Source organism: Cyprinus carpio, chromosome B25, assembly GCF_018340385.1.
Source record: "Cyprinus carpio isolate SPL01 chromosome B25, ASM1834038v1, whole genome shotgun sequence".
Lineage (NCBI taxonomy): Eukaryota > Metazoa > Chordata > Actinopteri > Cypriniformes > Cyprinidae > Cyprinus > Cyprinus carpio.
This window is the reverse complement of record NC_056621.1, coordinates 10,561,163-10,576,719: the sequence shown is the minus strand read 5'-3', so window position 1 is coordinate 10,576,719 and position 15,557 is coordinate 10,561,163. Positions and strand designations below refer to the sequence as shown.

At 37.4% G+C, this 15,557-nt stretch overlaps 1 protein-coding gene across 5 annotated transcripts in view; it reads right to left on the bottom strand.

Moving 5' to 3' along the window:
• The window catches only part of LOC109050879 (SH3 and multiple ankyrin repeat domains protein 2-like), an 88,027-nt gene that overhangs the window by 30,766 nt on the left and 41,704 nt on the right, over positions 1 to 15,557 (bottom strand). For all 5 annotated transcript variants that reach the window (XM_042753691.1, XM_042753692.1, XM_042753693.1 and 2 more), the window contains 3 exons: positions 8,536 to 8,693; positions 7,932 to 8,045; positions 2,203 to 2,284 (listed from right to left, as the gene is read on the bottom strand). In XM_042753691.1, the coding sequence (XP_042609625.1) occupies positions 2,203 to 2,284; positions 7,932 to 8,045; positions 8,536 to 8,693 (354 nt within the window). The remainder of the gene's footprint in view (positions 1 to 2,202; positions 2,285 to 7,931; positions 8,046 to 8,535; positions 8,694 to 15,557) is intronic.

Below are 15,557 nucleotides of genomic sequence, written 5' to 3'. Positions count from 1 at the left end.
ACATAAAACATTTGCACAAAACAAAACAGCAGACAGGCTGAATTAAAATGCAGATTCACACTCTGCCAGTAAGTGGCGCTTGAACAGCAATTAAACAAATGTTGCCGCTGTAAACAAAGCAGCACTGCAGTTAAGAACACTGCTTTAATATGCATTATACAGAGGCAAGATAAAAAGAAAATACCATCTAAACTTTTCTAAAGACAGCCAGTTCCCCTCAGAGATACATTCATATACCAAATTCCATACCAAATGACTTGGGATTTTTACAAGTCTCATGAGTCACGAGTCCAAGTCAAGTCTCAAGTCAGCTGTTCATGAGTCCAAGTCAAGTCCCAAGTCTTTATTTATGCGACTTAAGTGCAACTCGTGTACAAGTCACAGAATCGAGTTTCCATCTCTGAAAATAGTCCATGTGACATCAGTGGTTCAATTATAACTGTCTATGCAGTGTCAGAGAGCTTCCGGATTTCATCAAAAATATCTTAATTTGTGTTCTGAAGATGAAAAAAGTCTCACGGTTTGTAACGACATGAGGGTGAGCAATTAATAGCAGCATTTATTTTTGGGAGAACTATCCCTTTAAATAACAGGGCTATTAAAGTTCAGTAGCTAAAATAATGTTATTGATTAAAATAAGATTCCCAGACTGCATAGAAACCAGTGATTTGTAGCTAAAATCACACTGTCAATTTATCTCAAATTTGCAGATTGACAGCCACATATTATGACATCATAATGTCAAAGAGTTGATTGTTTTTTTTGTTTTTTTATGCCATCAAAGTATCTGCATCACGCAGTGACGACCCCAAGCTCGAGCATTGCTTACATAACTGGCCATTTAAAGAGTTTTCACACACTTCAAACCTTTTTTCTCCTGTGAATAACAATGTGCTTCTTGTGCGGCGCTTTGTGTTAAATCATATTGGGGCGGCAAAGTTTTGGGAAATGATGGTTTGTGTTTCTTTGCTTATACTTTAGTAACCTAGGGAATTTATCTTTGGGGTAAATCAAATGCATATAAAATATACATTTTTAGGATTTTGAAAACTACCTGGCCATTTTTACAGCTTAGTTAAATCAATCAATCTATTAACCTACACTGTACATTTTTTTTAAATGTAATGCTTTACCTTAAGCCTTTATGTATAATGCATTATAAAGGGTTATTAAAGGGTATAATGCATTATAATTATTCATAATGTACGTTATAATACATTATCCCCCGGTTTCACAGACAAGGTTTAAGCCTAGTCTCAGACTAAAATGTAAATCTGAGCTGTTTCAACTGAAAGAAAGTTTTACTGACTGATCTTAAAATATATCAGTGCCTTTCTTTAGGCTCAAGATGCACACCAGTTATGTGTTTTCTAAGGCACGTTTATGAAAAATTACTTAAATGTCCTAATTGAACTATGGCCTAATCCTGGCTAAATCTAAGCCCCATCTGTGAAATCAGGCCTATATCTTGTCATAAATAATTATAAACGAATTTAGTTTATAAAGTGTTATAATGTATGAACTGTGGTTACCATTATTCATGAGATTGTACAATGCATTTACAAGGCATAGTTAATGCATTAAAACTACTTTTAATATGCATTATACATAAAGGCTTTACGTAAAGTGTTACCAAAAATACATTTTCAGCCTTTCTACTTGTGTTGCTTGCTGTTTCTGTGTGATTATTTGTGAAATTTACTCTATTGTTAAATACTACTCCAAATTTCTTTCAGTGTATTAAAATTATCTCCAGGCCCAGACAGAATCTGCATATCTTTTCCCCACATTTTCTTTGTGATGATTTTGGTGAAAGATCTGGAAAATTCTATGAAATATTAGCTAAACGGGAAGTAATTACAAATGATTTAATAAACATCTTTTTTACTTTGTGAGTGACATTCCTGTGGAATTCCGCAGGCGCAGATTCCATGTAGACCTGATGATGACATTTGAGCGGTTATTCTGGTCCGTTTCTTGCCTTTCACCATCATAGCTGACCTTGTTGAGGCAAAACATACTAAAATCTGAAACCGCAATGTTGTTTACAGAAAACTCTGATTTAAAAAAAAAAATCTGTAACCTTTTTTGAGCTATAAATATGTACGCAAGGGAGAACCCATGTCAAATTACCATCATGTATTGAACCCGACACACTTTAAAAAACATGGTCAGAAGGATTAGAAAAATGTTTGATCATACCTTGATGCATCAAAACTGTCATAAGATCCCACAGTGTAGTGTCGAAAGAGCTTCCTTCTCTCCGATCGGTCTGCCCGGGCATCTGTGAAGAAATATTCACAGATATTTACTTTAGATCACCCCAATTATGTAATATTTCAAACCTGCAAAATCTGTAGTGCTCAGAAAGTGTCATAAAATGATTTTTTTATTCATTATTTTCACACATAAACAAAAGTTACTTCTTAAATTCTGATGTGACTGCATTCAAGCACTAACCCAGCAAACTCTGAACGCTTCAACATCATTATCATCACTTTCACGCTGAATATAAAATGTGCAAAAAGAATAAAAATAGTCAACAGAATTTTTAGAGGTACAGCAGCTGTGATAAAGTGACAATGTTGTAAAAGTTTGGTTGTTACATAGTTGCATAAAAAAGCTGTCTAGTCACAAATTGGTCTTACTGTGTGCCATATGTCACACAGTCACAGGTGCCATTTTTTAAACATATTTAATCATTTAGCCAACTGTGCTCTAGAAAAAAAAAAAAAATTAAATAACAAAAGGTGCTTACAGTTTCACCAGACAGTACCTTGACATGCAGATTGTCACTGACAATCAATACCAGCATGACACACACACACACACACACATATATTAAAATAAATGAAATAAAATAAAATCACATTTCTTGAACACACACCATGAGCTTAAAGTAAATCCACAATTTATAACAGTGAATTCAAAATCAGCACTACACCAACTATACCACCTTCCACGTTTAACTGCAACCAATAAAAAGCTCTTTGGAAGACAGGGACCATTTGGCCCATAATGGAGCCAAACTAGACTAGTCCTCAGAGAGAGCTCAGGAAGGCCAAATATTGACTGCATTTTATGGAAGGAACCAGGATAAGAGACAACAAAGCTAATGAAGAGACTTTTTTATGTCGCAGAGATTAATCGTCTACACGGCTCCGCTTTCGCTCTTCTGAACTTCTCCGAGGGGAGCGTTCGTTCTAGGCCTCTCCTACGCCATGATGTTTGTACAACAACAAACCAACTGTCCACAGAGGACTTGGACAAATGGATAAAACACTGGATTAATATCTGAATTCAACTGAATCACCTTAATATTAAGCACATCCCCCAAAGCGTACTTATATAAGAAAAGCAAATTATATCTACGGAGGAAGGACAACCATTAACGGGGACACAACTGGTGATAATAAAGATCCTGAGCAACCATGTACACATATTTATCCATTAATGATATTCTCGAGGAGTTTGTTCTGCAGGCTGCAGCTTCTGAAAACTGCACCATTTGTATTGTCCTCTGCGGTTCTGTTGATACACGATGATATCAGTAGTCAGGAGGCTGCGTGGGATTCAACACTTTCCCCTTCCAACCTACTCACTGGTTAGCTGTTAAAGTTACAGACGCTCAATTCTTTGTTGAGCTGAAACGTTTTGATGTTCAAACAAAAGAAGGTTTAGATTCAGCGCAATTCTACAGAGACATCCGTTCTATCCTGTGACTGTTAATGTAAGATGTCCTCCACATCTGGCAGTTGTTTCAAATATATAAAAAGATGGTTTAATGAATATTTTGGTTAATCAAACTGTTTTAGCAAAACGTGGCCATCTAGAGAGGTTCGAATTCAAAAATAGCATTCGAATCAGCTTTAAAATGTGAATTATGAGAATTTCTGAAAAGTAAGTACTTGGCACTCTAAGGCTTTTATATGGAAACATTCAAATAATATTGAGGTCAGACTGGACCTGTTATGATGCATCTCATCAACTGAATAAATCAAAACTGAATCGTTTGAGTGTGCAAGTGAATCATCACTGAGCCTTGACATTACCATTTATAGATGTGTTTTGTCAGGTTGTGCATTATCCAGTTTTGAGCAATACCTGATTTCGGATGCATAAATCTGAACAGAGGAATTTAATATCAAGAGACATGGATGTTATAATTAATTGGATGAATAAAATGGCCACCACATCTCTTTTTCGTTCTCTTTCTCACATCTTAATGGAACACCCTGTCAGTTTTCTGTAGCAGCTGTGTCGTCTTTCCAACAAAAAACGTTCTGGCACGTACACACAGAGCCACACGTACTTGACACAAGCGTTGTTCCTCTGTGGACAGTGTGAGGAAAAAAAGTATTTGACATGAGGGCGAGCAGTGATGACAGTTGCTACAACACCGGATTTTAAACCACCAGGGGTAACTAGCTGTGAGGCTCACTTGATAAAATTCATAAAGATAGTAAACGTGCAGCAAGCACGACTTGAAAGATGCAAAACTTTCAAGGCAGAGCCAGAGCGCAGCACTGGAAAAAGTAATAGCTATAATATTCTGCCAGTCAAAAAAGTTTTACAACTCTACGACTGCAGTTTCTCACTCAATATAATTAAACAATATTTGATTTGTCCTCTTTGACCAAGCTTAAACATGACAGAGAACTGAATTAGAGTGAAAAATGACCCCAAGACGATTTGGATATTTTACTACAATTTGTTTGCAACAACTGGCCTCTGAAACTGACACAAAAAGTCATCAAGACACACAGATATACTAAAAAAAACAAAACAAAACACATTTTTACTGCAAAAACTGCAACTGAAATTTTATCAACAATAGACTCAAACTCATCATTCCTATATAACTGTCCACATCATAAAAAAGAGCGCAGAGAAAACATGCAATTATTGGTGGCACATAACTGTAATTCATCACAAATCTCCTCAGTTTGCAACATCCTCAAATCAACATACCTCCAAAATGAACCTTCTTCCTAGATCTGTTAATCTCTTCCATTGGTCCCCTTTAGTTCACCCCCGAGTCAGTCCGAGAAACACTCAGTTCTCCTTGCCTGAGGGGCAATTGCCACTTTTCTCAATCCCTCAGGCCCTGACACCTAACTTCCCATCTCCAAAAACTCCAGCGTCTCCTCAGGCGCTCAGGTGAGAGCTGACCATCAGCACCACACACATGCAAAAGAGAACCGTGGCATTGGAAAAGATTGTATGTAAGCTCTGTTCTCAGTACCGTTAGAGGGAGAGAGAGTGTGTGAGAGAGGGAAAAAAAAGATGCCACAAAAAGAGGAAAAAAAATCTTACCAAGGCCCACTCCATAGCAACAGGGTTTGTACAGTGTAGAGCATGTTTCCATGGAAATATATCAATCAGGAATGTGCATGAGTGTTGCTCGGAAAGGTTCAAGAGACTTCAGCAGATTACTTGTGCTGTCGCTAACCAGCCGATGCTGGATTTAACTGTAGCCGATTTTGAACACTGCACTAGATCGTCAACTTTTAAGGCAGCGTATGTGATGTATCTTGGCTAGTTGTTGGATTCACCGCAGATTTGGACAAAAATCTTCAAAAAAATGTGATTAAAATAACCGTGAAAGCATCGCCATGGGAACCAAATGACTATTTCATAAATCAATGAAAGAAATCAGCTGTCCTTGCAACTCTTCAAAAGCACTTCGCTCGTAGAGTGCATTGTAGTAGCCATGGATTTCAAGGCTGCCAATGGCTCCCATCTCAACATAGCATTTCTCACCTTTTCACACTCCTTCTTTTGCAACACTAACAAACATGGATGAGATTCAAAATGCCTCAGGTGACACTTATACCAAACATAGCAAGCATTTTCACCTCAGATTAATGATAAAAAGTGCACAAACTGATGTGTTTGCGTGTGTTGCGACAACTCAATTATTGGCCATAACATGAGGAATAAAATGGTATAGGCAAAAGATCCAATTTCGCCACCAATTACGTATTTGGGTAAATGGTGTAACATGCTTTTTGCGTCCTGATTTATTAATTTATTTAAATATCTATTAAAAGTGCCATTTACACATCTTTAATATTTAAAATGTTAAATTATTTTAAAAAAATATCATAGGGAATTTTACTTCATGGATAATACCACATTAAATATATATATATATTTTTTTTTTTCTTGGAAATGTTATAAAATGTTTATTTGAGAATTCCAACTTAGCATAGCAACACTGGCTCAACCAATAGAATGAGTTTGGGGCAGGGCTACTTGTTTATCCAACCAATAGCGGACAGGAAACCTGTTTGAAAACAATTTTTTTTACAATGCAGCTCTGAAATTACACACTTCACCTTTAATAACAGCATTTAGGTTAGCCATACAGATGTTTACAGCACTTACTGTGCTTCTGCAGCACGACCTTAAGGCAAATGTCATTTTCCATCACATGACGGGTGAACTTAGATCTTACAGTCCGAGAGCTGAGTCAGCCAGACTCTCTCCCTGAGTCACATGGGCCAAAGCCTCTCGGCCAATGACAGCTGTCGCTCACCACACCTCCATTCTGCTCGCCACATGCTGTCATGAACAGCTCTCCATTTGTTTCGTGTAGCTGCCAATAGCTGTCTTACTGTAAATGGTCATAAGCAACAATCTGGACCACAGCAGAGAATTGTGTTGGAGATTTTAGACTAAAGCATGGTTGTAGATTAACAATTACATTATGTCAAGTGTGTTGCAATGCAAAGCTTTTTACAGTTAATGTTATAAAGGTTCGGATGTGTTTTAATGAAGAAAAAATCTAAACGCCTCTATGACACCACACACACATACAGTGCTGAAAAACGCACAGTAGCTGCACTGATGTGGAAGGCATTCATTTGGCCCAAAATAACAACTCTCAACAGAATGTTGCCCCTGGCCCCTTCTGCCAATTTGCACAGCGAACGTTGAGTGCACACACCAAAGCTACACAACAGCCAATGATTGTACTTACAACTAAAAAAAAAATCTAAATTTAACATACATTTGGACTAGAGTAGAGCTATGATTGCTGTTGATGGCATTTCTGTGCTCTGTCCAATTTGGATATAATGTGCAAATCAAATTCTTAGGTGCTCATTCACGCCAATGGTTGATGGATGAATGTGAGCATTTGATCTGAGAGGTGGACGCGTGTGTACTTTGTGGCCTAGTTGCAAATGAACACTAACTGAATTAACAGCCTGTTATTGCCACAAGGCTCCTCACATATTCTGCGGGTTATCAGAGCACTGAAGAAGAATAAAGTGAGAGAAGACAATAAGAGGAGCGGGAAAAGTGTTTCTTCCCCTCACCTTGTAATATGTCAAACAATTGTGCAATTTGAAGTGCACACTTTATTGGTGATAGTTGACCTAAAATGATTATTCAGTCATTATTTTCTTACCCCCATGTTGTTCTAGATTTGTATGATCTTTTGTTCAGCGGAAAACAAAAGAAGATATTTAACATAATGTTAATGCTGCTCCTTTTCAAACAATGAAAGTAAATGGTGACCAGGGGATGTCAGGATGTTAGAAATAATATTATAAGAAGTACCAAAAAGTAGTCTATAAGAATATATAGTGATATATTGCAAGCCTTTTGAAGCCATATGACAGTCATTGGAAGACATAAACTTTATAAAATTACGGAACAACTGATGACACATGGACTATTTTAACAATGTGCTTACTACCTTTCTGGGCCCTGAACATGTCAGTTACGTTGGTGTTTATGCAGAGTCAGAAAGCTCTCAGATTTCACCAAATAAATAAATAAATTGCTTTCTGATGATAAACGAAGGTCTCACATGTTTAGAATGACAGGAGGGTAATTAATTAATGACAAAAGTGTCATGTTTGGTGTACTATCCCTTTAAATTGGCATGACAGCATGTGTGTTTGTGTGTAGACACTCACAGGGCCTGTCCTCATTGGGTTTGCTTGGGATCTCTTCCACGCATTCTGCTGGGAACCAGCCTACATTCCCTCGGGCACTGCCTTCCCAGAATCCTCCTTCTCCAATACTGAGAACTACGTATGGAAAAGTCAGCAAAAATATAAATATTAAACACTCTTCTCATTATATACATACTGCATGTGCAATCCTATCTATGACACTAGGAAAAATGCCCGTTACACATACAGATCTTTTAAGATCACTTTGGCATTAACAGGCATTCTGACCACTTCACTATGGATTTGTATTTACACATAACAATATAATATATCAGGCCTATGCTGATTTTATCCAATGAAGTCTTCATTCCACTGAAACCTCTCTAGTTCATCTCTTTCTGTTTGTGAAGTGTTGCTAGCTCTGGCCAGGCATCGCCTGGTGCCGAAGGGCAGAATCTGTGAATTCTTGCTCTCCATATGGCAGGAGAAACTTCACTGCCTGCTACAAACCAGCTTTTCCCTGCATTTGGTGCACACACTCTTAAAATTGTCCATATTTACTATCAATAATATATGGTTTAATTGAGTAAAGTTAAAGTGGATTTTTTTTTTGAGATACATGTACCTTTGACCCTGTCGTTCTTATACAAAGCGATTTCACCATCGCCCTGCGGTTGGTAAGACTTGACAACGACATAGTGTCTTCCTGGCACAGCACTGTAAAGCTTGCGTTTGGACCCTGGAGTGTCCATGCCAGAGTAGGCATCCCTGTTGGCACGGGGACTGGTGGAAATACAAGAAGAAGAAGAAAAATATATATATATATTGAAATGATAAACAGAATTATAATATAATACAATATAACACACACATACAACTTATATATATACAGTCAAACCTAAATTTATTTAGACACCTTCAACATTTCTCAAATTACATCACAGTTTATTTGCTATAGTTAAGAAAATGGTAATAAAATATGACAAGGACTCAGAGTTAAACTGTCTGAACAAATTCATCTTGATAATGACAGATAACTTTGATAGAAAGTCTGTTCTGTTCAGTCTGTGGTGTACTGTCGCAGTAGCAATTAAAAAAAAAAACACTTAAGCAAAACATGTTCAGGTCAAAGTGTCTGAATACTTTTTGATCCCAAATTTTACTGGTAGTCTACTATATAAAGAATTTTGTCACAGTTCACTTTATTTTGCTATCCTCATTTACATTTACATTTATGATAAAGTGTCCTGCACTCACTATTAAAAAAAAAAATAATGTAATATAATATTAAATATATTACATGTATTTGTTTTCTTTTTTCAAAGGATATATGTATCCTATTTCTGATATTGTTCTCAAACATTTATATATTACTGTTACTATATGGTCACATTTTGGGTTTAAATAAACAAACAACTAAGATTTTAGAACGGAATAATATTTTATTTACACACACACACACACACACACACACACACACACACACACACACACATAAAGCAAACAATGCTTATTGAGGTGAGGATTCAGACAGAAATACTCTCAGATGCTTTACTACTGCAAGTATGAAGAGAGTTCACAAACGTCTAAACATTTTTAAAAGGGCTTAGATGAAAGCTAAGGGAGGTTAAGCCTGCTAAAATAGAGTCTAGCAATGTCTATGGTAAGCATTGAGACACACTAGTACTGTATACTAAACCACAGCTATTATAAGTATAAGGGCTCCCTCTGCTGGATAGACACCATAAATATACATTAAACCCAGATGTGTTCCTGTAGTTGTCTTACAAGCAGAAATTTTGAGTCTAGCCCAGGGCCAGGCTGAATCATTAACTTATCCAGTGACGGCTCACAGGAAACATCACCTCTGAAAAGCAGCTGAGCCCTGCTCTGTAGTAACTCCGAGTGTAACTTCAGCCACTCTGTGGTAGCAGACGGCTCACGTCCAAAAAAAACCCTTGTTCTCCGGAAAAATGCTGACATTAAAGACTCAACAAAAGAACAGTCCCGACGATGTTGTAAATGAGGGTGTTAATGAGGGCGCAATGGACCTAAAAATAACATTGAAACTTTCACTGCAAAAGAACATCCAGTTTTCAGATGACATGCATAATCTCAGAGGCACATATCCTTGTTTTCCTTGCTTTCAGTTTTAACTATAAATGCAGGCCTTGCTTCACAAGGGGGCAAGGAGGATGGCCAAATGCAAAGCAATTACAGATGGCTTCAAAAATGTAAAAAAAAAAAAAAAAAAAATTTATTAAAAAAGAAAAGAAAAAATCTTTAGATTTTATATATATACAGGTGCATCTCAATAAATTACAATGTACTGGAATAGTTCGTTTATTTCAGTAATTCAACTCAAATTGTGAAATTTGTGCATTAAATAAATTCAATGCACACAGACTGAAGTAGTTTAAGTCTTTGGTTCTTTTAATTGTAATGTTTTTGGCTCACATTTATAATTACTGCTCATCTGCATTTTTTTGGTCTTTTGTTTCTTTCATTTTCCTCTTTTTGGTCAATACCCCATAGATTCTCAAGCACACCCAGATCTGGTGAGTTTGCTGGCCAGTCAAGCACTCCAACACCATGGTCATTTAACCAGCTTTCGGTGCTTTTGGCAGTGTGGGCAGGTGCCAAATCCTGCTGGAAAATGAAATCATCATCTTCAAAAAGCTGGTCAGCAGAAGGAAGCATGAAGTGCTCCAAAATTTCTTGGTAAATGGGTGCAGTGACTTTCAAAAAAACACAATGGACCAACACCAGCAGATGACATACAACCCCAAATCATCACAGACTGTGGAAACTTAACACTGGACTTCAAGCAACTTGGGCTATGAGCTTCTCCACCCTTCCTCCAGACTCATGGACCTTGGTTTCCAAATGAAATACAAAACTTGTTCTCATCTGAAAAGAGGACTTTGGACCACTGGGCAATAGTCCAGTTCTTCTTCTCCTTAGCCCAGGTAAGACACCTCTGACATTGTCTGTGGTTCAGGAGTGGCTTAACAAGAGGAATACGACAACTGTAGCCAAATTCCTTGACACGTCTGTGTGTGGTGGCTCTTAAAGCCTTAACCCCAGCCTCAGTCCATTCCTTGTGAAATTCACTCAAATTCTTGAATTGATTTTGCTTGACGATCCTCATAAGGCTGCGGTTCTCTCGGTTGGTTGTGCATCTTTTTCTTCCACACTTTTTCCTTCCACTCAACTTTCTGTTAACATGCTTGGATACAGCACTCTGTGAACAGCCAGCTTCTTTGGCAATGAATGTTTGTGGCTTACCCTCCTTGTGAAGGGTGTCAATGACTGTCTTCCCCATGATTGTGTAGCCTAGTGAACCAAACTGAGAGACCATTTTGAAGGCTCAGGAAATCTTTGCAGGTGTTTTGAGTTGATTAGCTGATTGGCATATTCTAATTTGTTGAGATTGGTGGGTTTTTGTTAAATTGAGCCAAAATCATCACAATTAAAAGAACCAAAGACTTAAACTACTTCAGTCTGTGTGCATTGAATGTATTTTGTTTCACAATTTGAGTTGAATTACTAAAATAAATGAATTTTTCCACGACATTCTAATTCATTGCGATGCACCTGTATATATATATATATATATATATATATATATATACACACACACACACACACGCACACTAATAACACACACACACACACACGCACACTGTATATAGTGTATTCACAAACCTGAATTCTGCCATTATAAAACACAGTTCTCCATGCTGTCAGTATAAAAATTGTACAGCATCATATAAGCAACTTCCAGCGTTCATACATGACATGCCCTACCTCACCACCTGTCAAGGTCCCGTGGCATCTGGTGACTTCAGCCAATAGGAGCAGATGAAATTGGGACAAAGCACCTACATATGCCCTCTACGTGCCTCCAGCTTTTTTTTAAGCCTCCACTGAGAACCTCTCAATGTTATCGCCCAAAGTCAACACACCCAGATTAGCCTTCTTAAGTAATAAAGCTTGACCAAATGATACAGATGTGCTGTGCTTTTTCTGGAGCCAGAAAAGTGTTAACGCACGAAATAGTCCTAAACAGATACACCTGGTTTATTACTTTAAAATGAAAAATGTGCGGAAATTGTGATGATGAATGGAGAATTCCAAAAAGTAAACACAACCTCCAACAGCTCTGAGAAAATAACCATATGAAATATGATGCAAACAGCACACTGTGCCACATTTTAAGAGCAAACTATATAGGCTGCACAGCGCTGCAAAATTAACTCTCGGCTACAAACTGCAGCAAATCTATTCAGTCAAAATCACAAAAAATGCCACAACACTATTTTGAGCATCAAAAATACCGTAATATCACTTACTCGCCACCTACTGTAGTTACATGAATAAGCACAAAACAAAACAATATCCTAATTTGCTTATATCACTTGCCGATATCTAATAATCCACTTTCAAATGGCCTCACGTACGGAATCTACACCAGCTGGAAGAAAAACAAGCATATTTCAGCAACCCCTAAATGAGTGGTTTACTCATTTAGAGTACCGCCTATGGCAGCCAACCGGTCTGCCAACGTAACTAGCTGTCAAAACCGAGCAGCGAAGCTTTCTTATCCAGTTTCATCCAAAGAAAATTACATAAGCTGCGCTTCGCATCTTATTTTTGAGAAAAAAAGCAAAAAAGAGTTAATGTGGGCTGAGGTATTTATGCAAAACAGGGATGAAGGAAACAAGGCCAGTAAGTGTTAGATATCGGTTCAAGCACTGCACGTAAAGTCACATCCACAGGTCTATTTTTAATCAAGCTTGAAGGAAATAAGGTCTCAAAATCTTAAAGATTTTGATGCAGCAATCAAAATATGACCACAGTGGCAGATTAGCTGCTACGGCAAACACTTGGCTAGCAAGAAGCTGCGCATTCGTACAGTGAAATTATGTTTATATTGACAACTATAGAGCTAAACTTAGCTCACTCTAAATCGGGCTTCATTTAACGCTGTAGGAGTTCATTAAACACCGGTAATTTTACCGGGGTCTGGCTGTGTGTATTGTTCATTTGATTAGCATGTTGCAAGCTGTACTGTAGGGTTCAAGCTACAGGATGTATATCTAACTGCTTTTCAACTCGTCCGAAGCATTACACGAAGTTGGTCGTTTTAAATGACAAAGAAGTAAAATGAATAACTTCAAGAACAACTGTGAAATCCATAATACTAAGAAAGCCAGGAAATATGGAAGGGCTTCATGGTGTCAGTGTGGTAGAAATGTAGAAAGTGTTCTTCAAAATATTTTTTATGACAAAAAAAAACAAAACAAAACAAAAAACAGCCTGTTTAATCCAAGTTTTTGGCTGGGTTATTTTAACAACTTAACATAGTATGTATGGGTATATATATCATCTTAAGAGAGAGAGAGAGCGAAAGAGAGAGAGAGAGAGAGAGAGAGAGAGAGAGAGAGAGAGATTCTATTTAAATAATATTACACACACACGTTTGTTTTTCCCTATATAAAAATGTATGTGATGAATTACGTATATACGTACACACACACACACACACACACACATTCACAAACGTATATATAATATTCTTATTATTATATCATAAATTAAAATGGTCAGTTTTTTTAAATATTCCCCTAGCTTCATTTGTCAAATCCTGCATGTTTTTCTTCATTTTTACATTAAAAGCACCACAAAATACTGTGATGCTGTTTTTAGACTATTTATTGCAGTACTATAGTATTCTTAGAAGTAGCTTGAAAAATCTTAAATGTAAATACCACAGCACTTGTTTACATGAAGGTAGATCTTCAAAACAACTCTGAACAAGCAGCATGGTGTTTCTACAACATGACCTTTACTGGCACGAGACGGAGTGTCTCGTATTTCCCTTGTTTATAGCAGCTGACAAATAGCAATATGATTCTACAACTTACTACATCTGCTTCGCTTCCATTCTGAGCCTCTGAAGAGCAGCCACATTATCTAATACATCACGGAGTAGAAGCCACATAGAAGCCACATAGACACCGACTGAAAGTGACACACTCACACATGTACACACACCATATGGACACAGCCATAGCAACTGCTGCTGTAACTAAGGAATAGCGTTCCATTTGAGCCGCACATGCAGTCACGGAAGCCAATGATATTTGCATGGGTTCATCACTGGCACTAGCTGGAATCGAAGACCCCGCTTTTGGAGCCAAAAGACCAGATGTGTAGTCTTTGTTTTTGGTTGTTGTCCGTTTTTATTTAGGCTGGCCCGCATCGGCAGCGGAAATGCCATTGTAAAACATGTCTAGCACAACAAACCAATCTATATAGGCTTCAGCGTGAGAAACGAGAGGAGAACAGGGTCAAATACCAGAGGAGTTATTTCTTCCTTTTTAAAATGACATCTAATTAGAGGAGTTTTTTGCAGTGGAAGTGAGTAATTGGCCTGGCCCACTTACTGTACCGAGCCTGCTCTCGCGCAAGAACCCCTGTTGAGTGACAAGATTCGCACACCCACCGACACACATGCATGTGCGCAGACGCACACAAGCGCACACACTCATGCACACATGCACGCTGAACCCTCACATGACAAGCACCCACGCGTGCATTCACTCACTGGGAAATATATATATATATATATATATATATATATATATAAATATGCATGGCCACACACACACATGCTCTCTATCTTTTTGAGCAGATTCTTGCCACTCGCTGTGGCCTCTTTGTGTGCCAAGTCTCCATATTGCACCTTAGTATTTCGCGCTTCTGCACCCAAAGTCACAAAGCTAAAAAAAACAACAGCCCGGGCGTCTGTCCAAACCCATCCTGGATCAGGTGCATGTCGCATTGCAAATGCAACCAAACCCTGGCTGCTCGGGTTATTTTATAGACAGATGTCCAAATATTTGTTGCTGTTTCTTTTCAAGGCAATAAGCAAACCGCATGGGTTTCATAGGTACCATTCAACACAAGTAACATAGTTGTCTATATGCTGTATTAGAAATTCGTCTATTCACCCTCATGTAGTTCCAAATCATTATGACTGATTTATTTTGTAAACCTAAGTAAGAGATATTTTGACTAATGTCCTAGCTGCTCTTTCATTATAATAACATTGAATGGGCATTGAGGATTTTAAGAATCAAAAAGGAAGCAAAGGCACTATAAAAGTAACATGAATATCCCATACCAAGTGTTCTGAAGCCATAAAATAGTTTTGTGTAAAAAATTAATATTTGGAATGACATGAGGGTGAGAAAACAGAACAGACTTTTCATTTTTGGATGATCTATCCCTTTACTTTTATAAAAACTTACTGGTGCATGCTAATTATTTCAATATGTATTATTTAAAAAAATACATACTTATACAAGTCATACTTGCATAAAAGATGCTATAGGAGGATTTAAAATAGTCTTTTATCTCTACAATGCACTTTAAAAATTTATAGTTTATTCATTATTCAACAAGTCACCAAGGGAAGGACTGTTGAAACACAATGTTTACATATTAAATATTCACTCAATAGGATATTTCTTCTTGTTTTCCACCTTATTAACATACACTGCAATTATGTCATCTGCCTCTTCAAATGCTCACGCTCTTTTTAAAGTTTCTGATTTGCCGTCAATGTTTTTAAGCATT